The 25842-nt window shown below is 34.9% G+C and overlaps 1 protein-coding gene across 1 annotated transcript in view; it reads right to left on the bottom strand.

The window, feature by feature from the left end:
• Nucleotides 1-13511: 13511 nt before the first annotated feature.
• The window catches only part of IPO5 (importin 5), a 38775-nt gene continuing 26444 nt past the window's right edge, over nt 13512-25842 (bottom strand). The window contains exons 15-26 of the mRNA XM_039849168.1: nt 24953-25036; nt 23415-23547; nt 23208-23329; nt 21860-21956; nt 20605-20777; nt 19524-19635; nt 19382-19437; nt 18253-18375; nt 17175-17394; nt 16353-16581; nt 14894-15035; nt 13512-14261 (exon numbers count right to left, since the gene is read on the bottom strand). Of these exons, the coding sequence (XP_039705102.1) occupies nt 14175-14261; nt 14894-15035; nt 16353-16581; nt 17175-17394; nt 18253-18375; nt 19382-19437; nt 19524-19635; nt 20605-20777; nt 21860-21956; nt 23208-23329; nt 23415-23547; nt 24953-25036 (1578 nt within the window). The 3' untranslated portion in view covers nt 13512-14174. The remainder of the gene's footprint in view (nt 14262-14893; nt 15036-16352; nt 16582-17174; nt 17395-18252; nt 18376-19381; nt 19438-19523; nt 19636-20604; nt 20778-21859; nt 21957-23207; nt 23330-23414; nt 23548-24952; nt 25037-25842) is intronic.

The following is a 25842-nucleotide window of genomic DNA, read 5'->3' as shown; positions in this document are numbered from 1 at the left end:
TATATATATATATATATATATATATATATATATATATATATATATGCATACATGTCTTATACATTTGTAGAGAAACACACTGTTAACATGAATTTCTCTGAGGAGTACACTGATGGAGATACAGGGAAGAGGGGAAAGGCAAGAAGCCAAGCTAAAATGGAAAAGAAACACTGCACCAAAAAAATTTTAAAAAAAGAAAAACAACATGTACAGATATTAGTATGGGTCTCCAGATAAACAGAATAAGTAATACACACACTATTATATATATACTTTGTATGTTTGTATATAATAGATGTACATACATATGAGAGAGATTGATTATAGGAATTCGCTCATGGGATTATAGAGGCCGGGGCCAAAATCAACTGTCTGGAAGCTGAAAACCCAGGAGAGCTGGTTGTGTAATACAGCACAACTCCGAAGGCCCGAGGACCGGAGCACCAGTGTCTGAGGACAGAAGGTGGATGTCCCAGCTCGAGCAGAGAGCAAATTTGCCCTTCCTCTGCCTCTTTGTTCTATTCAGGCCCTCAACCAATTGGATGATGCTCACCGCATGGGTGAAGGCAGATCTTCTTTACTCAGTCTATGGATTCAAATGCTAATCTCTTCTGGAGATACCCTCACAGGCACACCCAGAAGTATTGTTTTACCAGCTGTCTGGGTATCCCTCAGCCCAGTCAAGTTGACACATAAAATTAACTGTCATAGTACAGTATGATGACTTTAAACATTTCAGTGCAATGATATGTATGTGTGTATAAGAATTTTTATAATTTTATTCTGGTGAAGTTCAAATAACAAAGATTTTAAAGTGAAAAATTTGGTAGCATTTAGTACATTCACAACGTTGAGCAACCGCACCTCTGTCTAGTTCCCAAATATTTGTATCACTTCAAAATAAAACTCTTAATCAGTTAAGCAGTTTCTCCCTGTTTCTCCTCTCCCCCAGGCCCTGGCAGCCACCAATCTGCATTCTCTCTCTCTAGATTTACTTTTTCTAGATATTTTATATAAACGGAGTCATGTAATATGTGAACTTTTGTGTCTGGTTTCTTTCACTTATATGTTTTTGAGGTTCATCCATGTTATAGCATGTATCAATACTTCATTCCTTTCATGGCTGAATAATATTCCGTTGTATGAGTATATCACTGATGGTTAATCCCTGCATCCATTGAGGGACATTTGGCATGTGTCCACCTTTTGGCTGTGAACAGTGCTGTGATCATGCATGTACTTGTATTCGTTTGAGTACCTGCTTTTAATTCTTCTGGGTACATACCCAGAGTGGAATTTATGGGTTATATGGTAATTCTACATTTAATTTTATGAGGACCCAGCAAACTTTTCCACAGTGGTTGAATCATTTGGCATTCTCACCAGAAAGATGAGAGTTGCAATAGGATTTTTTCTTTTTTAATTAAAAAAAAAGAAAAGGCACAGAGAGGCTATAAACTCTTGGAGCTCATTAAGGGCAGTGTTCACAGGGAACATAGGAGTATCGGTGGGATGAAAATTATCTTTGGCCTTGGACAAATTCCTTACTTTCATGGAGCCTCAATTTATTTTTGCTAAACACAAAAATTATAACATCATAGAATACTTGGGTATTATATGAAAAAACATGAGAAATCATACTCACTGGCATAGTGTAGACTAGTGGCCCCCAACCTCCAAGATGTGGACCGGTACTGGTACATGGCCTGTTAGGAACCGGGCCACATATCAGGAGGTGAATGGTGGGCAAGGAGCAAAGCATCATCTGTGTTTGCAGCCGCTCCCCAGCGCTAACATCGCTGCCTCAGCTCCACCTCAGATCATCAGGCATTGGATTCTCATAGGAGCACCAGTCCCTGGTGCCAAAAAGGAACCACAATCAACAATATTTAAGTGAATCTCAATGTTCTTTACTAACAGGAGCATTTATTATAGTTGAAAAAAAAGTTGAAACCATGATAGATGTACACGTGATGATTTCCCAAAAGAGAGAGTTTCCAAGATAAGGTAAAGGTATCTCTAGATAGTGTCATTTCAACAAGATGAGGGCACCATGATGGAGGCAGTATGTCACGTGGTGTAAAAAACACAGCCTTTCAAATCAGATAGTCCTGAATCCACAAATTAGCTTTGCCCTGAGGTAGTCAGAATTCCTTCCATTGCAAGTGACAGGAACCCAACTCGAATAGCATATACAACAAAGGGAGACTTGCTGGCTATGGCAGAGCTTCCCTAACAGTGTACTAGGCATGAGTTACAGGTATGCTGGGATATTCCTCCCTTCAGCCTTGGAGAAGGGGTGGGGTCAGCCAGGGCTGGTACCTCGATGTAACAACATGTAAGCCTGATCAATTACTGTTTTCTTTGGCATGCTTTTCCATTGTATACCTGCTGTCTCATGTGGCGCTGACCCTTCTTGGGCTCCTACCCTTACATCCCATCATTAGAAAAAAAGGGAACTCACTTCTCCCACCACAGGTAGAAGAATCCCAGAGGTATTCTGATTGGCCTGGCTTGCATCATGTGTTCACGCTCCACCAATTCTCAAGACTAGAAGACTAGGTATTTCAATTGGCCCACATGTCTCATCCCTTCTAGCCAGAGATGGAATCATTTAAAAAAATGGCAGCTCCCATATCCAGACTAGGAGGTAGAAAGAATAGTTCCTGAAAAGTGGACGGGACACAAAAATTTTGATGATGTTCAATTCACTAAATTTTTCTTTTAGGGTTTGTCCTTTTGGTGTCACGTCTAAGAACTCTGCCTAGCTCTAAGCCTTAAAGACTTTTTCCTATGCTTTCTTCCAGAAGTGTTATAGTTTTACATTTTGCATTTAAATTCAAGATCCAGTTTTGAATTAATTTTTGTATCCTATATGAAGTTTGGGTCAAATATTTTTTATCTATGGATGTCCAACTTGTTGTTGAAAAGACTATTCTTCATCCATTAAATTAATTCACACCTTTCCCAGAAATTAATTGGATATATTGTATTGATCTATTTCTGGGTTCTCTTTTCTTTTCCATTATCCTATGTGTCAACTAACATGCTATCTTGGTTATGATAGCTATATAGTAAATCTTAACATAACGTAAAGTATTTTGTCCCACTTAATTCTTCCTTTCAAAATTGTTTTGGCTATTCTAGTTTGCCATTCCATATACATTTTAGAGTCATATTGTATCTACATATTTTTAAAAGCTTGTTAAGATTTGATAGGAACTGTGTTTAATCTACATATCGATTTGAGGAAAACTGACATTTTACTATATTGAGTCTTCTAATCCGTGAGCACAGTATATCTCTCCATTTATTTAGATCTTATTTGATTTATTTCATCAATATGTTGTGATTTTCAGCATACAGAGCCCATCCTGTTCTGTGCTGCAAAAGATCCTATTAAGAGAATGAAAAGATAAGCTGCTGACTGAGAAAAAATGTTAGCAAATCATATATCTGACAAAGATCTTATATCTATAATATACAAAGAGCTTTCAAAACTTGGCAGCAAAAATACCTAAACAGAATAGCAATTCAGTTGTAAAATACACAAAGATAAAGACAGATATTTCACTGAACAGGAGATATGCATGGCAAATAGCACATGAAAACATGTTCAACATTAGCCATATCATATTTTAGCATACACAAACTTTGATCATATACAGGAATTAATAAATTGAGTGTTCATGTTGACTGCTTAGTGTGGGAGAATTAAGACACAATTTAACAAATCCAGTGTTATGTCAAAATTATATGTTTTTATTACATATAAAGGCTATCATATTTTATAACATGATATGCCAAATTTATGACAATGTAAAAAGTATTCACCATATGGTACACATATTTCTTTTCATAAAAGTGTTAAGTACATAAAACTAGCTTAACCTGTATTTTAGGGTAAGATGTTATTTTTTCATATTTTCTAATACTTATCCTCATTGATTCCCTTAATCCTACTATGTTATTATTTTGATCATAAAACTCTAGTGGTTTCTCCAAATTCTTCTTATTCATTTGCTTAACTATATTGTACCACGCTATAATTCTGATGGGATTGCATAGAACCTGTGATCTAAACATTGTTTAAAAAATAACATTAGATATCAAATAGCAACAAATTCTTTTCTCCATATTTATCGAAGGTCAAATAATTATCAGGCACAGAATGTATAGAAAGCGTTTTTTAAAAAAATCCTCCAATGTGGAAAATTTTCAAAATAATTTTATGTAAATAATTTTACATAAATAATACCTCAGGCCTCAAACTTTACATACCAAGTTTATTTTGTTAATTAGATTATATGTCCCAACAGTGGAAGAGGATCAGTAAAGATAATACAGACACACTAATAATTAACTCAGAAGATAATCATTCCACTTCGGAATCATTTGCTATCTTTTTTTGCCCCAAGGGCTCTAATTATTCATGATAACTTGCATTTCTTGCCTATTTATGCTCTGAAATTTGACCATGGAAGGTTGAAAGTGTAATTTTGACCAGTAACAGAAAATGGCAGCCACATTACACACCTAATGACTGGAGAAGGGCCTCAGTGTTGAGGTAGTTCTAACATAATTAGTATATTCTTTAGAAGCAGTTTCAGTATAGGTTAGTATTTTTTTCCCAAAAAATGATGAAGCTTGAAGTCATTGTCTATGATGTTCCTTTGCTGCCCCCTCAAGTTTTCACATTTTTCTTCAGAGAGACAAAATTCTAAATAACCTAAAATATCACCCCAAATAGAATTTAAAAACCATTCATAAACTGCTCGTGATACAAACTACTGGTAGTCTCAATTATTAAAAACAGTAATATTATCTTCCACATACATAGTTCTGTGGGGTGCCATTTACTCCTATTAGCATAATTCAGGGATAATCTTTAAAATGTATAATTAAAAATATATTTTGCATACATTTTAAGGTAAAAGCAAAAGCTTTTTTCAACTATCTATTGTTCTTAGGTTTTAAGACCCACAGGATAAATTAGTCACAATAAATTCCATCTTGATTATTATTGTACTGTATATACCATTAACCTCTCAACTAAATTTTTGTTCTGAGATAAAAAAATTTACTAGACATTGTAAAATGTCAACTTTCACATATTATAAACTATATATGGGCCCACTGTCATTATGTACAACATAAAGTAACTCTGGGAGGGGTAGGAAGAGAGCCAACCTTGCTGTGCACCCATTATTTCCTAGGCCATCCGCATTTGTGATCTCACTTAATTTTCAAAGCAACCCTGCAAAGTAGGTTTTTCTCCATTTCCCAATGAGCAAACTGAGGTAGAGAGATCACAATGCCAAGTACATTTTCCAAATTCACACACTCAGTGAAGAGCATATATGTGCAATTCAAATTCAGGTTGGTCTGACTTCAACATCCATGCTTTTTCCAATACCGCATGTTACTTTCCATACAAAAAAAGATGTATTCATTCTTTTACCTTTCAATATTCTATTTTCCATTTATCCTTCCATTCGATCAGTTCATCGAGCACGTGCTCTACGTGGGCCCTGATGATTGTTAAAAACCTTCCTGTGTTGAGGGCAGATTTAACCCAAGTACCTCCAGGCTTAGAAGTTGTTGCACAATAATATAAAAATACTTAAAACTACTGAACTGTGCCCTTAAAAATGGTTAAGATGCTAACTTTTACATTATGTGTATTTTACAACTTTAAAAATTCAATGAAAAAATAGGACATAAGAGCAAAAAGAAAAATCGGTTATATAGATGTTAGAAGGCTGAATGAATAAAACTTGAGACACTTAAATATTGGTAAATCCATGAAGAGCTATCATGCCTAGGGTTGAGGTAACCAAGATATTAATACTCAAACTAACCACCACCTTAGGGCTGGGGAACAAAAGGAAGAGCTGGGACTGCCAGGACCAGAGCTCAGGAGAGGGGCCCACATATGCCTGGTGCTTGACTTCCAAGGTGGGGATAGGAGGTGCACGCTGTGGCTAATGCTGAGAAGACCTAAAGAAGCTGGAGTTTGAAGTTGCAACTTTCTTCTTCTACTTGAAGGAGTGCTACCAGGAACTGGAAACAAAAGGATGTCCCTTCTCTCCTCTTCATATCTCCCAAAAGGGCATCCCACTGGTAGGATCCAAACAGAAGCCAGTTGGCAAGGGAGCCCTGAAAATGAACTTAGCAAAGTCTTAACCCCAGTGTCACAGAGCAGAGCAGAGAAAGGTAAGCTTAGAGCTGAGACAATAATAACCAGCATAACTGGTGAAGTTTCAATATGGACACTGTAGTATAAGTATAATAATGTTAGATTTCCTGATAAGGATTATACTGTGGTTATATAAGAAAATGTCTTTATTCTTAGGAGATATATGCTGAATTACTAAAGAATGAAGGCTTATGATTCTACAACTTGTTAAAGAAAAAATTATTCATGACACTTGCTAAAGAAGGTAAGGCAGACTTTATTTAAGGGGACTATTGCCACAGTTGTAGGGAATACCACAATGGGGCTTTGCAGTGAGGGAGAGAGACTGGCTCAACTCCAAATACAAGGACAAGTGGGAATTTATAGCCAAGGCGCAGGCTGGGGATCTGCATGGGAAATTACTAAAGGAAACATCAGTAGTCAGGGAGAATTCTCGCTGAACTGACCTAACAAGAGTCTTGCTGAAAGCAGGCCAGGGTCATCATTAGACAATCCCTGGGGGATGGTGAGAGATGAGGAAATGGATCAGATACTGAGAATGGATAAACTGACTTAGTAGGATTCTTACTAATATTGAAAATGCAGAACCGAACGTGGAAGTCTGAAAGTCTAGATGAAAAAAAACTCAGGGGATCCTCATTAGACCTTAGTCAAGGAGAGACTGTCATTCTCAAGTAATTCATAAGATACAGTAAATATCGCAATACATTAAAAGTAATGAACCTCAGTAAAGAATATATGGAAGTTCTTTGTATTTTTTATACTTTTTTGTAAGCTGAAGATTATTTTAAAATAAAAAGTTAAAAAACCCCACAAACCTGTATAGTTCTGTTGCCTTTGTCTGGTTCATACCTGCAAGTGTTTTATTGGCTGAGCTATATTCTTGCTCAGTTTTGTTCATTTAACCTGACATATTAATCATTGCATTGTATTTCTCATAAGCTGGTAAAACAAAACTTTTTGAACCTATATGATTGCATTGCAAACCTCAGCCAAGATAAAGTATTTCCTAGACTTCAATCATGAGTACCATCTGCATGATTTTTGCCACACCCGCAAAGCTATTGTGGCTCTGTTGACATTTTTAAAAATCAATTAACTGACTTTCTAAAAAGTATTCTAAAAGAAAATTTATAACATTACCATAAATGAAACACTAGTATCATTTGCTATAATATAAATAGCAGGCAACCACAAAAATATACTAAAACCAGAACAATGTTATTAAATTAAAAAAAATAACATCAACGCTAGTAAATATAATTATTTTATGAAAACATATTTGAAAATATGCTCCCTGAGTGGAACTTTTAATACTGATTTAATATTAAAAGGACATTTAGTCTGATGCCACTTAGTTTAAGATGAAATGAGGTTCTAAATCAATATAATGACCCAGTTTTAATATTTTTATAACCAGTACTGAGCATATCAATTTTATAGTCATTTAAAGAGCAAAAAATGTTTAACCTCCATCTTTGACAGAATTGAATACTGAAAATTCTTAGCCAAAAAGATATAACTTTTATTTCAAAAGCCATTTGAATATTTATAAGCCTGGAAGGATACCTAAGAACAGATAATCTTTCCTTCTTGGGAAGATGTTTAAAAACATCCTTTTTAGATAATTCAGTTATGTTGAAATTTTATTATAAATTTATTGCAAGGAGATAGGCCTCAAGCAGGCCAACTTCAAAGATTCTTTCATAGCAGAGACATTTAGAGGTAAAAATAATTAGAGTAGATAATCATTGTTGACTTATTAAAAAGCAAAACAAAACACCCAAATGTCTGGGTTACTAGGTGGGTAGATCGTTTCTCAGAATTATTTTTAACTTGATTCATAGTCACCAGACACGCACACATTTCATCAGAAGTGCTAATTTCCTTCTGGAAGGGCTTTTGAAGCAAAAAGGTTCTGTTAGTCAGAATTTTTCTTTCACAAGGGGAGCCGGTGGGTGTGGCTGAGGGACAAGTGTGGGAAGAGAATTTTCACCGTTTGATAAATTTCAAATTTTGAACCAGGTGGAACTTTGTATAAAAAGTTAAATAATTAAAAATTAACACTCTCCAGAATTTAGGCTTCAAAATGCTCATGTATTTTGTAATGTATGAAAACTAAAAGAAGAGAGCATTCCTTCCTTATCCACTTACCCCTGCCATCTGATTTGAGAAAATGTGTCAGGAGTCTTTTCATAAATATTTCCAATTTTGTTCAGATGAGTTCAGAAGCAGAAAGCTCAGATTATCAGTAAATCCTTAATCTTGGTTGGTTTTGAAATGTTTGAATGATTGGGGGTGGTCCCCATGGCCCAGATGTAGCCATCATAGTAACAGCTATTACCCATGTCCCCTGAAGCACTTTGGTTACATTATTCTATTGAATTGTCACCAGTACTCCTTTCCACACACAAATCAGAGGAAGCTTTGGGAGCAGCCAAAAGAAACTATTTAGAAATTATTAATCCATTCCAGAGAGTGCAAATAAAGGCTGAGATAGGACGTTTGCACTGAAAACAAGTCCAGGCAAGAAACAAACGCTCTCCTAGTACAATAAAGCAAAAGTGGAGACAAAGGGAGACAGTTCCTTACCTGCAAGTCAAGGCAGGAGTTTTCGAAACAGAATGAAGACTGTGGTTCCAGGGCTCCATTATCAAGTGGAGGAGGACAAGACTGAAGTTGAATGCCAGACCCTGCTGGCCGTCCCTCCAGCTTTGTATGCCTTCCGGATGACTTCTTAGAGATGATCACTGCATTAAAGTTGGGCAGGCTGTCTGGGTAAGCAAGTCATTTCAGTGAGTAGGATCCCTGAGGCCAGCACAGAGCCCCTGCCTCATAGCCTCTGGTGACAGAGATCTAGAGGTTCCTATATTGGGGAAGGGAGTGGAAAAAAGGGGTGATCCCTATTACAAATCAGAAATACCTGTTAGTGGTGTGAAATGTAACCTTTGCTCCTCAGAATTCTTTAACTATTGCTATTCAGTTTAGTTATTGCTGTTTTAAAAAGTTATTTCAATCCATTCTAATGTCTCCATATTTGCTATTTTATATTTTTACTCTTTGTAAAACACCAGCTACAATGTGAGTTTCTGTCTTATGTCTTATTGATCATTTCCATGAGACTTAATTCAAGAATACTAAAAACATTGATGGGCTGCATTTTTCTGAAATACAGAATTATCTTTTCTGACTCTTTAATAATAAACTTTAAATATTCTTTTTTAATCAGAAAAATGCGACAGAGTCATAACTCTACAAGTATCCTTTAGCTATTTCCTGATCGAAGGGGCTTTTCAGTAGCTAAATGTTTAAAACTACATAAAATGTGTCAACAGAGTCCAAGAGAAGTGTTTGAGAAAAATCCAAGAACCTGAGATTAAGTAGTTAACTGGCAGCCACATACAGCTGGGACAAACAGAAAGACTCCCTGCTCCACTAGGTTTCTAGAAATGGTAAAACTGTGGGCCTTGGGGCTATTTCTAAACGGGCTACAAATAACTTGGCACATTTTCTCTACTGACAACCTAATCATGACTTAATAGTAATACTCCTCTCAGGCAGGAGTCAGGATTCTCACTAGTTGGTCCTAAGTGCCCCACTCTGGGCCAGCTCTGTGATACAGCCCCAGGGCAATCCCAAATGAGGTAGAAAGGCTGGGTAGAGTCTCACCTCAGGGAGGTTTTCATTGACCAAGAATGAACATATTTTTAGTCTCTGGTAGTTTGCCAGAATGCCTACATTGAGGCCACTGGATGCACATCCTGTTTGCATTACTAAATGTTTCCCTGATTTCTTCCTATTATACACTCTGCACCCTCTACTTTTCCTTGCTATATAATTGTAGTATGATGTATCCCCTACATGAAGGCAGCACATGTGTTTTGCTCAGCACTTACACACCCAAGCCATAGTAGTTCTTAATTGCTTAATAAAATTTAGACTTTTTTTTTAAGGCAAGGCAACCCCTGGTTGACCTCACAGATTGCAAAGAACTTGTCATCTTACAATCCCTTATTTTTTACACCTACAGCACCTGGTCTTCCTAGGTGGTCTCCCATCCAAGTATTAACCAGGCCCGACCCTGCTTAGCTTCTGAGATCAGGCTTGTTCAGGGTAACATGGCCGTACTTAGATTCTTATTGCTTTCATTTTCCATGGAATAAACATGACAGCTAACTAGTTGTGAAGACAGATACTATCCAAATTTAATAATCCCTTCAAACAAGTACTCATAATCGCAAATCTGCACTACTAGGCATTGTCTTAGGTGTTCCTATTATACACATATTACCTCAAGCCTTACAACCAACCTGTGGGTGCTGATACTGTCCATGAACTTCTCACAAGTACTGAGGCACAGAGGTTAAGGGCTCACCCAAAGGCCCAGACTAATAAGCAGTTGGGACTATGTGTGTACTATTATTATTCCCATTTTAGAAAGAAAGCAACTAAGGCATTTAGGTGAATTTGTTCAAAGTATCGATAAATGTACAGTGAGATTTCTGAACCTAAGCAGTCATGTTTTAATCAGGCATCAGCAAACTATATATAATCTACCTGTTCATGGAGTTTAATGAGACATAGCCATGCCTATTTGTTTAGTAATGTCTACAGCTGCTTTTGTGCTAGAATGGCAGAAAAGCAGTTGTGAGGAACCATGGGACCTGCAAAACTTTACATAAGTAAAAATATTTACTCTCTAGTCCTTTAGAGAAAGTTTGCTTACCCCTGATCTTAACCATTAGACGCCATCATCTTTCACAGTGTACCTTAAGACCACAGAATGTTGTCCGGCTGCAATTCAAAACTTACATTTTCTACCCATCTGTTACAAAACTTCCAGAGAAGACGGGGAACTAATTTCTAATCCACAGGAAATGGCACTAGTCTTGATTCCCATTACAATCTGAATACTAGTCAAGAGGACAAAAATGTATAGATCAAGGAAACGTACAATGAAAGATTCAGAATTATCAAGTAATGTATTTCAGAATTAAACTCTGCTGCCTTAACTATAATTAAAAAAAAAAATTTGTGCCGTTTTACATAAAAATCATATTGCATTGTTGGATTTTTTAGAAATAATTGAACTATAATTTATCTTCAAATTGTTATTCATTCAAATGTATAATATAAATACTATGCAGAAATAAGTCCAAATATTATCTAGCAAATGACTGTCAGGATTATAACTGTGTGAAAAAAAGGGGTCAGTCAGTCCAGGATGGTTTTAGAGTTTGCCATCCCCTTTCCCACTCATTCAGAATTGGAAGCGTTGGAAATAAAAATGCAAGCCTATTACTCCTTGCAGATAATTCACTTTCTTCTAAAACAGTGGTACTCATAATTTTAGGGCTGAGAAAAATGAAAGATGGCTAGGTTTTAGTTATTATTCCTTTGAGGCAAAGAGGAATTAGGAGGAACAAAGTGATTTCTATCTATAGAACATGACAAGAGCCAGAAGATTGACGCAATACTTGTAGTAAAACATTTAGCTAGCTCCTTAGCCTTTCGAATTGCTTTAATTGTAAATAGAAAATCATTCAAGATTAGATCACAAAAATATAATGCTACAGCACTGTAAATATGCACCCCTCCCATGAGACCAGGTGCAGCAAGAATATTTGCTTATGTATTTACTGATGGTTCTGCTAGTCAAACTATAACTCCAGAGCTGACAATTGCTGCTCATTACAAAAGTGTCAAATTACCTTTAAGACTTTATTTTTTAAATTTACAGCATTAAAAAATACTCCAAGAGTTATGCTAAAAATTTCTAACACCTGTGCATGTAACCTCATCCTTTGTTACAACATACCCAGAAAGAGGCGCACACTTTTTTTTTTCCTCCAGAAATAACTTGGATTCACAAATATATCATTACTTGTTGACATGCAAGGCCACTGGGACACTAAATTTGGTACAAAAGGAAAAATCATAAATTTTCATCTTGTGTAGACAAAAGGAGATATTAAAAATGTTTCCCTAATTTAAAAAAAAAATCATTAGTTCATGGACTAATATATTACAATTAGTTATGAGCCCTAGATTTCAGATCATGTCACATTAACAGCCTTTAATACCAACCTTCCCTGATTAAACTTGATTTAACTCCAATTACTTGTTTCTCTACTTCTATCAAGAAGGATGTTGTAGTCAGTTCTGCAGTTAATTGATATAAGCCCATTTACTGCTTCAGGGACCTTAGACTCTTTTTATTGGTACATTTTCTGACTTTCTCATTAATGTTTAAAACCAGAATCTAGGTTCTTACCCATAAGAGCCAGTACAGTGCTTTGCACACATTAGATTCTCCATTTTCAAACCAACTTAGGCAGGTGCACCACGTTTTTAACATGTTTTAAGTGTAGTAATAAAAACAAAACCTAACTGCTCTAGTTAATTGGCATCGGTACATGATTGGTTTTCAAACTCTATGTAAGAAACCAGAAAGGGCCTGTCTTGACACATTTTTACTCCAACAGGAATACAGGGTATAAAGCAGCTCCAAATATTACCCCCTACACATTACAAGAGTCAAATAGGTACCCATTGAAAGCAAGGATTGTGATGGTGAAGTCATTCAAAACATGTTCTGCCAGACACCAAAGCTTCTGGGCTAATGGTGTGCTGAAAATCAAAAATATATTTAAAAGGTATTTGCTACCAAGTGAACCATTTTAATACAATCCACTCTACGTTCTATTCCACTTCAGATTTAATTTTAATAAAGTAATGCAAATCATTTAAAGAAAAAAACCTTTAATTTTAAATTCTGATCTAGGCATAAAATTCATTTTTATATCACGGTTAAATTTAGTACAAACTATAAAAATGTTAACACTGATGTTTCAGCAGAAATCTATTAAGATCCCTTAGAAAAATTTAAAGAAACAAGAACAAGTCATTTACTATGAGGTTAATACATGAAGGAAAAAAACCATTCATACATTTTACTGAATTTGTCAGAAATTTTAGTGATTATACTCATAAAATTAAATTTAAAAGTCGTGTGCAATTCTATAGCAATGACAATTTGCAATGAAAATACTAAGCCAAATCTTTTTTATCTTATCCATCTTAGTTTTAAAAAGACACCAATTGTGAACGCTATAGGTGTATCATAACTTAGCTTAAATTAAAGTGGAAGATGGTAAAAACTAGATGTTTTCAAGTTTGAATTGCACAAGGGAAATGCTAGGGGAAAAAACATTCAGAGCCATAGTTATTACTTTAAAAAAATATTAATTATTCTTATATTAAAAACATTGAATGAATCAAAGCCAGACAGTATGGAACTTTTACACAAACATTTTTTTGTATTTCAATGTTGTTTATTGAGGAGTGAATGAGACTACTGCTAGACATGCCAACACTTCACATTCAAGGGTTGGAAGCTTAAAAGCGTTCCAAACTGAGTTACTGCATAAGCCTTTTGGGAAAAAGAACCAAAAGTGACATCAAATATGACATCTTCATGCTTGTTTTTGTCTTAAGCATTTTATTTTTCAATTTTTGGATCTACTAGTTTGCTGTGTAGGCTTCTTTCTATCCTACAAAAAAGATTCACACTCCAATTAATAGAATTAACACTAGATGTACAGAATTTGTTTTCACACACATCTATGCTGAGTAACGGATCTTAAAGCTGTTTTGTCTTAAATTTCCTTATGTCTAATGAGATAAATTAATTCCATTTCCCTTTCACCTTCACATGGGTGGGTTATACCAATAGAAAAATACTCTTCAGTGCTACTGTAGGGCTAACGGGGAACTTCTTCAGTGGTATGATAGAAATCCATTTAAACACCATTCTGAAACCCAGAGCTTCTCTTCCTGCTGTTGTAGCTTTGGAGAAGAATGCCCTACACAAAACTCAACTGTTCTCTTTTGCTCAAAAACAAAACAAAGAAACCTAAACAAAAGGGTAAACGTTTATTTGGAGTTAGTTTTCTGGTGGTGATATTAAGGCCCTTCAAGCAGAGTTCAGGAGCTCCTGTATTGCTGCCTGCTGCTCAGGACTGAGCTGTGCTATGCATTCAGTCCACAATCCTCCAGATGTCTAGGGGAAAAAACATTTTCACAGATTTAGATTTGGTAAAATGGTTATTTGGAAGTATTTTAATAATCATCATTAGGTAGACAGTTGTAATGCCAAAATATTTTCTTTCCAAGTAGATTAGTTTGATGAGTATCATTATAAAAGAAATCTGTTCATTTCTTTAAAGTTCGTTGCATTTACAGTTTTCATCTTTGCACTGATAAAAATGCACTAGGTAGATGACAAATTCAAGTAACCAACACACATGAATTTAGGGAGTAAAAATCATTTTAAACAATAATGCTTACAGTACTAAAAAAGATGCACCCCCCCTTATTTATTATGGAACCAGGTGCATCTTTTTTTTCTCACAGATACGCAGACAATTTATGCATGAGTTGTACTAAGCACCAACTGGAAGGTTCAAAATATCTCAAATTTAAGACAAAGGTTTTAGTTCTAATAAATAATAGGTATACACACAGATTATGTTAAATATAATCCATTTGAGGCTTGGAGACAAGAGAATAGAAAAATAAAATTTCCTTAGCTTATTAAATTTCTATTTCTTCTTCTAATAAAGGATATGAAAAAACAAAAAAACAAAGAAACAATTTTATTCCTCCTGCCCCAATTTAACCAAATCTGCTTACCTGTACTTGGCGAACTACATTAGCCAGACGTTTGGCACAAGGATCTTCATGTTTAATTGCCTCATGCATTTCTCCTTCTGCAATTATACTGAATATTTTGGGCAGATTGGTATTGTTTGGGCCAAGAACGATTGGGTGATTACTGACAAAAGAAAGAGAAGAAAACCTTTTAAATGAAAATTATAAGGAGAAATCACTCAAGCACTCATACTTTCTTTCCTACACCCTCCCTCCAACACTAAATTTTGTTATAAGGTTTTTATAAAGTGATTATGCATTCACTAAAATCAACTGCCTTTTTAAATTTAGGCAGAAAACCAGTTAATTTTACTTATTAACTCTTTAGTTTCTTCCCCTGCAAATTAGAAAAAATACTTGGCTCATTTCTCGAGACAGTTTTAAGAGTCAAACAACAGAATGCTCTAAATGCTTTAAAAATAATGTGACTTATTAAAAAAAGAAAGTATAACAGCTTAATACAAATTTAATTTAAATATTACCAAATAGTTTCTAAAATAAATCTGAAGTTCAAAATGATACACGGGCATTACGAGAGTAAGCCAGGAAATAAACTCCAGGAAACTCTAATGTAAAGAAACATAACAGTGAATTTAACTAGAATTCAGAATAGTTATTTCTGAGGGAGGTGATCAATGGAGAACTGGTCACTTCAGAGGAGGAGGCAGGTAAGGAGTGTGTTGTCTTCAGGATGGCTGTTATATTTCTTAATGAGGTTCTCAGTGGGAAGACTAAAACTGTGTGTGAATATGAACTTATAGGCATGAAGAAATAAGCCCATTGGCCCATTTCTACAAATTCTCGATGAGTGGTTATAGCCCTTAGATGCATTCATGAACTAAAATTAAGTGAGTAATATTCAGGGGAACTTGGACTTAGACCACTGAAGAACATGCCTATGATCTGATAGTTTCTATGCCTCCAGGTTGTTTATAATTCTTAGATTTACTCATGGGAACAAAATTGTATTAACAATGCCAGGGCCCAGTGCCCAGTGCCAGAACTTGACTGCCCGTCTGGTATACTTCCTTATATCATTGATTCTTAAATCCAAAGAAAAACACCAGGATTTCAGAGGGCAAAAAATGGTACTAACAATGTACTTCAACCTCATTCTATTAATAATGTCAATTATACCTCAGTAAAACTGAAATTAAAAAAAACCCTAAAGCTGAATGAATGAATGAATGAATGAGGGTGGGAAACAGAACAATGAAAGAGAACCTTCTTAAAACATTATGTTCTATATAAGGCCTCATTTGTTGAATTCCATAAAAAATAACCCAAATTAGATTATGAGGCAATCTTACCTGTGATATGGTTTCTTAACATGATTTATAAAGACAGTATTATTACAAATCTGTACACCTGAGGGCTGTGCACAGGAAGCACTTCTTTTGTGAAGGAGAAGGACATAAGGTCCATTTATCTTCTTTCTTACCTTTCAATCAGGTCACACAGATAATTGAAAGTCTGAACAGCTTCTTCTTTATCTTCATGTAGTGGAAGCCAAGACAACCAGTGTGGCAGAACTTCTTCAACGTTCACACAGTCAGGCTTAAACTTCATAATTTTCCCTACTGCTGAGATGCAGTTCTCTGTAGCATTGACATTTTCTTTGGTCTTAGAATCAGCAGACTGAATTACTCTTACCAGCAGTGGAAGTGCTTCTAAAATAAGCATTTGAAAAAAGGTCAGTTAAAAGCTCACACTTTCATGCAAATCTCTGGTCCAGTTATCAGTTATAGTGAAGAAATGTTAAAGATTAAGGAATGTTTTGTCTCCTTCACTACAGAATTAACAGATGGAGTAATGAAAGGGAGACTGTTCCAGCAGAGTCAGGAGCACTAGCATTCTACTAACTTGGAGACCTCAAGATGTTAGTAGCCTACAGATTTACACACCTGATCACCTTACAGTACTTAAGCTTTTAAAAGCCTCCTAGCTATATTCCTGGCTAAACTCAAGTATGTTTTAAAAGTCCTGTTTTAGGAGTTTTTGGTGCACCTCCGAAACCCAAAATAAACCGTGCCCTGGAAGACTGGGGAGGAGAGGCTCTGATTCCACGCAGATTTCATTTTTCATTTCTATGAGAATAAAGATGATAAATTTATAAGTGCTATAGATGGAGTGTTTGAAAAAGGGAAAGAGAATAAGGTAGAAACAGAAAGATAATGTTTGGGAGTGCTCTTGAAGAGAGAACTAGGTAGGAAAAAAAAAAATGCCTGAAAGAAAATGCATGTAACCAAATAAACATCAGTACCTGTACAAAAAGGACGATAGTTATCTCCACCATACTGTGCCATGACTCCCAGGCCATATGCAGCTGCTTGCCTGACTTCTGGGCTGTTGTCACATACATATTGGAGCATTGGCCTTAAGAAATATTCTGCATATTTAAATGAGGCTGGACTACAGTGTTCTATAACATCATCAAAGATGCACAATCCCCATTGTCTGTCTGGCCATGGTCTATGTGGACACTACAAAAGAGATATTCTTTTAAGCTTTGAATATTGAAGTACATAAAGGTTGCAAAGAAATAAATATTCACTATACACTATCGGCTTTCTTGGATATTCCCGACAGAGGCAAGGAAAACTAGTAACAACTACTTCTTGTGAACAACAAGCCTCAAAGTACTATATAGATTTAAATAAGCACAGGTTTAAAAGACTTTTGTGAACTCTTACAGAATTCCACAATCTGACATTATCATAAACCAGGAAGAACTGACAATAGCAGTAATGTATATATATTCACTTTACAAAAAAGGTAACAGAATGCTGTATTTAAAAAAACACAATAATAAAAGATGTGACAATCTTATAGTTTTGATTTAAATCTTTGAAAAAATGTAGTACACTACTAAATACAATAAAATACAAAATTAAAAACCAAAAAAAAGTGAATATCTAATGATTGCATTTTAGTACGTATTTTAAAAACAGTATATAAGACCATCATCCAAAATCTATGATTGCTGGTTGTACTAACAAGGATCATAACTGAAATCTCTAGGGTCTATTGCAAAAAATATAATCATTCTGTTTTCATTTGTCAACTCAGCAAGGCATAGATAATCTGAAATAATGAAAAATCACTTGTTTGTCTTTAGAATGTATAATGATTTAACTATGGAAAACCCAAATAGCAAACTTTAAGCTTATGTTGAGTGAGAAAATATACAGGGCAATAAACTTGATAAAATTAAAGATGCAGAGTTGAAAACTGATTTCTAGGACCCATTTTGACTGGACAGTGTAAGTTTTCTAATACTGCAATGAAAAGAATTCCAGGTAAATCATCTAAAATAACTGTTGAAGAGAGGCAACACTTACAATTAGGTTGACAATTAACGGAAGCAGCTGTTCAAACCATGGTAACACCTTTTCCTTGTAGCTACTGAATATTGAGTGTAAAATGTCTGACACTTTGGTCAGAATATAGACGTCATTATCATCCTAAAACAAAACAAACACACCTATATGTATTAAAAAGTATCCCCACTATTATTAACACTAACATTTATTTTAAAATGAGAAAAATTTCTCATCACTATCTTAAGGGCACAGCAGGAATCTAGAGACTAAGTTTACCTCAATGTTAGGGTGTCATGTCTCTTACCTGCCTATGAATAAAGGTGTATGGCAAGTATTGCACTTCTTGCAAAGACTGATCTTAGTACATACTTCAAAGTGTTTTTACTTGAGTATTTTCTGTTTTGTTTTTTTTTTGCAAGAATGTTTCTAATTTTGAAGCAGGCTGATGGGAAGATGTGGTGTCAGTTACTTACAACATCTCATCCCTGTGAACTTGTGCTTGGTAGCATGTGAGCACGCTGCAGAGAATTGGGATGACCTGAACATGCCAGCACTGGTCCACCAGGATGGCCACGAGCCACATATTATAGACCCTAAATACACAGTTGAAATATGTCTGATGGTGTCAAATGGTTTGATGAGGCAAGAACTAAGTAACAAGGCAGAGAATTATCCTATCAAATAATGCATGTATATTATTTACTAGAAGTAAATCTGCATTATTCTATAGTTCAGTAGAAAGACAGGTGTTACAAAAAGATCTGGCCTTAAACTCTAGGTCCTTCAAGAGTATGTGCCTTTAGGTAGTCACTTAACATCTGAGTTTGAGTTCAAGCATCTTTAAAATAGTGAAAGCATCACCAAATACACAGCTGTGAGGACTAAGTAAAAGAAAATACTAGAACTACAAAGTACTTTTATGTGTACGTATATGCAACAAAATGCATACACACAGCATTCAAAACACAAATCAGATAAGTCGAATGACTTATTCTCTAAATTAATAAAATATACATCAGATTCTTTTGCTAAAGATTACTAATAATTACATAAGAATGTCAGGTCAGATGAATTAGAAACGTAAGCATTTAAAAATCTTCCAGATAGAAATGACCAGGTAAATCAAGTTCTGAAGGGAATAATTTACCTCATCTTGCAGTGACTCTTCCACCTGTTCATCATAGTCTTCATCTTGTCTTTTAACTAAAACATACCCAAATAAATGTCTTTTTAAATGGTTGCCAAAATGGTCAAGGATTACATTCAGAAATAAAGCATAAAAAACTTACCTTGTCGCAATTCTTGATTTTTAAAATGTTCTTCAAGTTTAGCTTTCAGTATGCCTCCTAATTCTTCAAAGTGTTCATTACTAAGGCATCCATCTCCCATTACTTCAATGCACTAAAATGAGGTTGAAGAAAGAAAGCAACTAAGATTTACGGGTTTCTAAGAGTCAAAAGTTAAACTTCATTAAGAATCACATGGAAGCATGAGAAAAATGAGCATAGCTCAGTATCCTGGAAGACTAATGATTAAATGAACGGATATTCTTGGTTTGTATTTGTTACTATGCCAGTATATTAAAGAGAAGACTTTAAAACACATTTTCTTTTAAACTTGTTCTAGGCACATCGTAAGTGCCAGGCATTATGCTATGTGCTGAGTGTTCAAAGATGGAACAGGCCAACCAGCTTCTAAGGAGCCCAATCCTACATACATGCTCTATACAAAGACAGCACTAGAGAAGGGTTAGTCCGCTCTGGGAGGGCATCACAGGTAGAGGGAACGATATAGGCAAAGGTCTGGAAGCATGCATTCTTTGGAAAAACAAGAAATTTTGAACTGCAAGAGTGTAAATGGAGACAAAGATGCTAAAGAATTTTTAAACCTAATGGGAGCAAGCTATGGAGCTGTGAACAATGGGGGTGACCAAGAATATGGGAAGATTAGTGACTAAAACGAAGACCAAGTTAATGCTTGAGAAAGGAGAACAGGCTACGAGGAAAAGTAAGAGCAACTTCTGGAACAGACCAAGTGAGGCTATTTTGGCAGCACAAAGAAGAGAGAAGACAATGGGGAAAAACAGGAATTTAGAAGAGAGTCTAGAACAAAAATCAGACAATGAGTTGGAAATGATACCCAAGCTTTTATAGTCAGACTATAGGTAAATGATGGTAGAAACTACTTAAGACTGGAATACAAGGGTAGCTACTCTTAAGAAACAAATGACACCAAAACATTAAAATAAAAAAGAACTGGCCATTTTTAGTTAAAAAAAAAAACTGTTACACAAAAGTTCCCCAATGTATTGAGCAAGATTAATAAATGAACATATGACTTCATACATATTATTAAGAGAAAAATATTTACCTTTGCAAAAGAATGCATTATTTCTGAGAGGACATCTGAATCTGGTTCTGTGCCAATGGCCTTGATTAGAGCATCACACATAAAATGCCACATTTGTGTGAGATACTCAGGACCACGAACTCTCGCACATTCCAACAGAAGAGGCATGGATTCTGCTGCTGCCACTCGAACACGTATTATTGTTAAGGAAATGTAATCACTATCCTCAAAAGATTGTCCTATCATTTTCTTATTTAAAAGTGCTAAGTTAACAGGAGTGCTAAGCAACTTGTTTACCTAAGACTGCTATCCAAGAGCTTGTGTTAAATATAACATGTATAAAAATATAAGTCTCTCTGCTCACAAGACATACCTCCTGTGTTTTCTGTCACCTACAATATGAGTCTCAAATGTAACCCAAAAACATAAAAACGACTGTGAAAAGACCTGAGACCCTTGGATCTCTTCCTGTACTAGTCTTTTCCATTTTTAATAAAAGTTTAGTTGTCTTTCTCTATCTAATACCATTTTCAAAATAAAGTCTCAAGAGTTCCTCTTAAAAACAATTCTGCTTTGTTTTCTTAAATAATGGGAATTCTCTGCTGGGCAAAAGCCATCTTCTGTAAAGGATGCCACTACAGGATACTGCATGAGGACCACAACAAAGGGACCCTAGAGGCAGACAGAGCTGAGTTTGGGTCTGGGCTCTACCACTTTGTTGAGTTGTCTTTTTTTAACCCACTTATGAAATTTTGTGTGTGCAAAGGCATAAACATGTAACTTATAGTAGTAATTACTATGTTGAGGAGGAAAATATTTAATATGCAGATATACCAAGAGATGTTTCTTTCTAAAGATGCTATCTACTTTTGAAATGTAGGATTCTGTGCTACAGCAAGTTTACAGCAAGTTATTAGTGGGTTTCTAATCTACTGAGAAAGGTCTTACTTTTTTAACATTACCAAACAACTATTGGAAAAACTAGCAATTATATACAATTGTACACATTTGCCAATAAAATACCAATCCTTAAAATCCTTCGGTGGACCATAGAAAACAGCCAATTTAATAGGTAACATTTTCTTTTTTCATGTTTTTGGCTCAAGTGAAACAAAGGCATATGCAAAGAACCAAGTTTACAACCTGAAACTATAGTTACTGCAAACATAAACAATAGTGATATACCTTTCAGTTAACACAAAGTCTAATAATATCTGAAAACAAGCTAAAATTAAATAAATCTAGACATGTTTTGCATTCAAAAACTGCAGGATATCATCGTGGAAATAAAATTTCAGTAAAGGGACCATCAGTTTGACAACCTGTTCGGTGTATTCCACAAAGCCTTCCTTTAACTCCTTAGCATAGCAAACCTGAAATCAAAGTATTGGAAAAGTACTTAAGATTCATGTTAGTTTATAGGTATTTTTATTACATAAGGACCAGAGAATGTTGTATTCTGACTAGAATTACATTTAAGGATACATGTAGGACCATTAAATTAGTCTTTCAACCAAAAAAAAAAAAAAAAAAAGTAAAATGGGAAAAGGCCATGAAATGATTGTAGCATATACTGTCACTTAAAAGTCTGGAATACTACATATTTTTATTTTTGTGTCAGAGAATTTTGCAAAAGTTTCAGCACTCTGAAAATACTTTGAACAAAATACATCAATTAGGAAAAATAATTTTAAAAGATATTTTAAAAACTTAAAAACTTAATTGTTAGCGTATCATTTACTTTGTAAATGTGCAGCCAACAGGCTTGTTATTTTATATTAAAAAGATCCTTTCAATAAGTGATTTTTAAAACAGAAAAGTGTTGTTTTAATAATTTTTAAATTCTCTTCCACTACATTAAAAGATTTGATACTTTGTTTAAAGATGTTACATTTGCTCTCCAGTTAAAAGATACTTTACAGATCCAAAATGTTTATAAATTATAGTCAGTATTGATAAGTTTAAGAAATATGTTGAAATGAATTAGAGAACAAAATGCTTTAGTAATAAGAAATTAAAGCCATTAACTGCTAAATTTGTAATATACCATAATCTTTTCTTTCAAAAAATATATTATCCTCTACTGTCTATAACATGCTCATAAAGGCAAACAAAAAACTCAAAGAGAACTTAAACACAAATACCATAACACAAGAAATTATCAGTGTACACATTTTAATTTTCTACCATGTTTATTTACACAAACTACATCATACCAGTTTTACTTAATATCATGAGTACATTTCTGGATATTCGCTCAAAAGATATTCCTTGGCCAACTACTATACACTAAGCACAAAACTCAAAAATCTTTGCCCTCCGTGGCTTTCTAACCGCTGTGTTAATACTCTAGTATTAACCATCTTACTAAAAGCAGGTATTCAAGCTATTCTTTTTTTTTTGTTATAAGAAGCAGCACTGATAATAAAAGGTTTCATCTACATGATTTCTTTAGAATGGAAATCCATAAGTAGAGATGTTGGGTTAAAAGATTTCTACACCTTTAAGAATATATTCCTGCTCTTCAAAATTTCTTTAGCATCTATAAAAAGCACTCCTATCAAATGTATATAAATGTATTATGAGAAGCTGTAAAACAAAGTTTAAACATCACTATCACTTACCAGCATCTGACAAGCAGTTGACTTTTCTTCCAGTCCTGCAGTTTTAATACCAAAACTCTGCTGATCACCAAGGTTCACAAATTCCCAACCATCATCATCACTCATATTCTCCATGTCTTGGGCTATTTACAGGGAGGAAAACAAATTTATGTTAAAATTAATAACAGAGAGAAATTTTACAATTGCTATCTTCATGAAGATACCTACTATCTAAAAGGGCTACTTCAGGCTTAATTGAAGCTGTCTTCATTAAAGGCCCCATAACCACTGGAAGGTATTGCTGAAATTCTTTTCCAAGGATTTTGCACATTCTGGCCCATGCTGAGATCATGTAAGAGATCTGGGGAAAAAATTAAAATTGATTTTAAAACAGGGAAATACAACATCATAAAGTTTTTTCACAGAAACAATGTTTCATTTTATATTCACAGCATTTTAAGTAAAAAGTGCATTTTCTAAGGTCTTATGCTTAAACAGAAACAATAACAAAATCATTGTGAACCTCTATACTGGAATACAGATAGCAGGTGAGGCAAAAGAGAAGACCAGGACCGTATCTATATTTTCCTACTTCAAGAAGCAAAAAATAGTTTTCTCTACTATTACTTGAATCACATAAATAAAGCCCAACTTAAACATAATCAATTCCTAGGCACTAATTTCCTTGATGGCAGAAATATGTTATTTGACGCTATACCCCTAACTGCCTAGTTTTCCATTCATTAAACCTTTATTAACATATTCACACCCAAGAAACAAAACATCCTTTTCTCCTAGCTATTGTAATTTTCTGTGTAAGTGGCTGGGTCTATTTAAGACACTTCTTCTCCTACTATTATGTGTACATAGACAATTATCTGCAAACTACCTACAGAGAATCTGGTTCTAATTCATCACCCTTGTCACCCAGAAAGTGATTTTTACTCTCCAATATCTATCTATATGTCTATCTCACATGCTTACAGGCACACACTTCCTATTTCTAATTAAAAACAAAACAAAACAATTTTAAGTATATAGGAAACAATTATAGTGTATCTATGCCAAGTAAAAATTTAATTCGACAATTATTTATTGGCTGCCTGTTTTATGTTAGGCATTGTGAATATTATTAAGATTAGGAAAAACATTTATGATTATTACTATTATTATAATACAGTGTCATAGTACCCACCACCCAAACTTGTACCAGATGTGAAACATGAGCAGAAGTCAGCCAGGCTGGGTGGGGGAGGGTTCTAAGTTAAAGAGATGTTTATTTATAGGCAGAGAAGAGAGCACAGAATGTTCTAAGATTGTTAAGGTTTTTGTATTTCTTTTTCTTTTGACAGGGGAGGGAAGTCATGCAGCATTCCAAGGACCAGGAGACATCCAAATAGAGATGTCTAGTAAATGTATGTATAAATGAACCTTGAATTCAGAGAAAGATCTGGAAGTCACAAACATACAGAGGAAAACTAAAGCCGCAAATGTGAATTACACTGCTCAAAGGGAATGAGAAGATAAGAGGGCATAGGACAGAACCCTCAAGAGCACCATAACCTTGAGAGTCAGAAAAGAGTAAGCAGCTACAACAAACTGACGAAAAATGTCATGAGAAGCGGAAGTCAAATCAGTGAAGAATACATCTAAAACCAGGGGCTGAAGAAACCAATTACTAATTTTCTTTTTGTTTTAGTACATTTAACCTTGTGCTGTCTGCAACTCCTAAATGCATCAAGGTGAATGTGTGAAGACTACTTTACCTGAGGATCGTCATCTTCCATATCACTGAAGTCTGTCTGGGTCTTCAACAAAAGCTGCATCACATCTGATGCATCTTGCATGAACTAGGAGAAAATATTTGGGAAAATCAACACCAATATTACTTGTGTATATCAGATCCGAAAGGTACTTATTGCTTCTCACGTAATAACAAAACTTACCCAAACGATCTATTACATTTCCCACATGGGTCATAACCCCTCAGGTAAAAGGATCTATATTGCAACAGACTTAGTGCTCTTTCTAGAAAAACATATTTTCCAGTGAAGGTCAAAGTGAACTGCAGTATAAAGGTATTTCTAATGGCATCAAGTTTTTGTCTATGTCTTATGTATTTCTAGAAGTAAAAAGATAATCCAAATCCAGAAAGAAAATTTTAGATTGCTCCAAAGAACTACATGATTTTCATTTAACTGTGTGTATGGTTCTGGCAATCTGCACCGTAAAAGCAGGCAGTGTTTCAAAAATAGGTTGACAGCCAGATACACAGAGCATGGAACTTAAAAATGTTTTACTGGTTAGGATCTTGGTGTCCCACAGAAAAATAATTTATAAAATACTGATGCTAGTTTTAGAGACCAGATAGAGAGGTTCTTTTATGATACCTCTAGTAATCATAACGTGAGGGGTTGATGACAGAGGAACTTCTTTTGGATTAACTTTCACAATGCTGAGCTATTGGCTGGGAAGAAAAACACAATGTCCAATGGTCTTTGCAAATTATTTTCTAAAAAGCTCTATATGATGCTTTTTAAATTAACAAGAAAGAAACTGGAATGTTTCCAAGCACATGTTTAAATGGGTAAAACTAAACATATGGATCTTGAACTCCACGTCTCCAAAGAGATAAAGACTTTTCATGTGGGAGGGA

The sequence above is a fragment of the Pteropus medius genome, unplaced genomic scaffold (assembly GCF_902729225.1).
Source record: "Pteropus medius unplaced genomic scaffold, Ma_sr-lr_union100, whole genome shotgun sequence".
In the NCBI taxonomy this organism is placed as follows: domain Eukaryota; kingdom Metazoa; phylum Chordata; class Mammalia; order Chiroptera; family Pteropodidae; genus Pteropus; species Pteropus medius.
The sequence above is the reverse complement of the archived record's forward strand: the minus strand, read 5'-3'. Positions and strand labels throughout refer to the sequence as shown.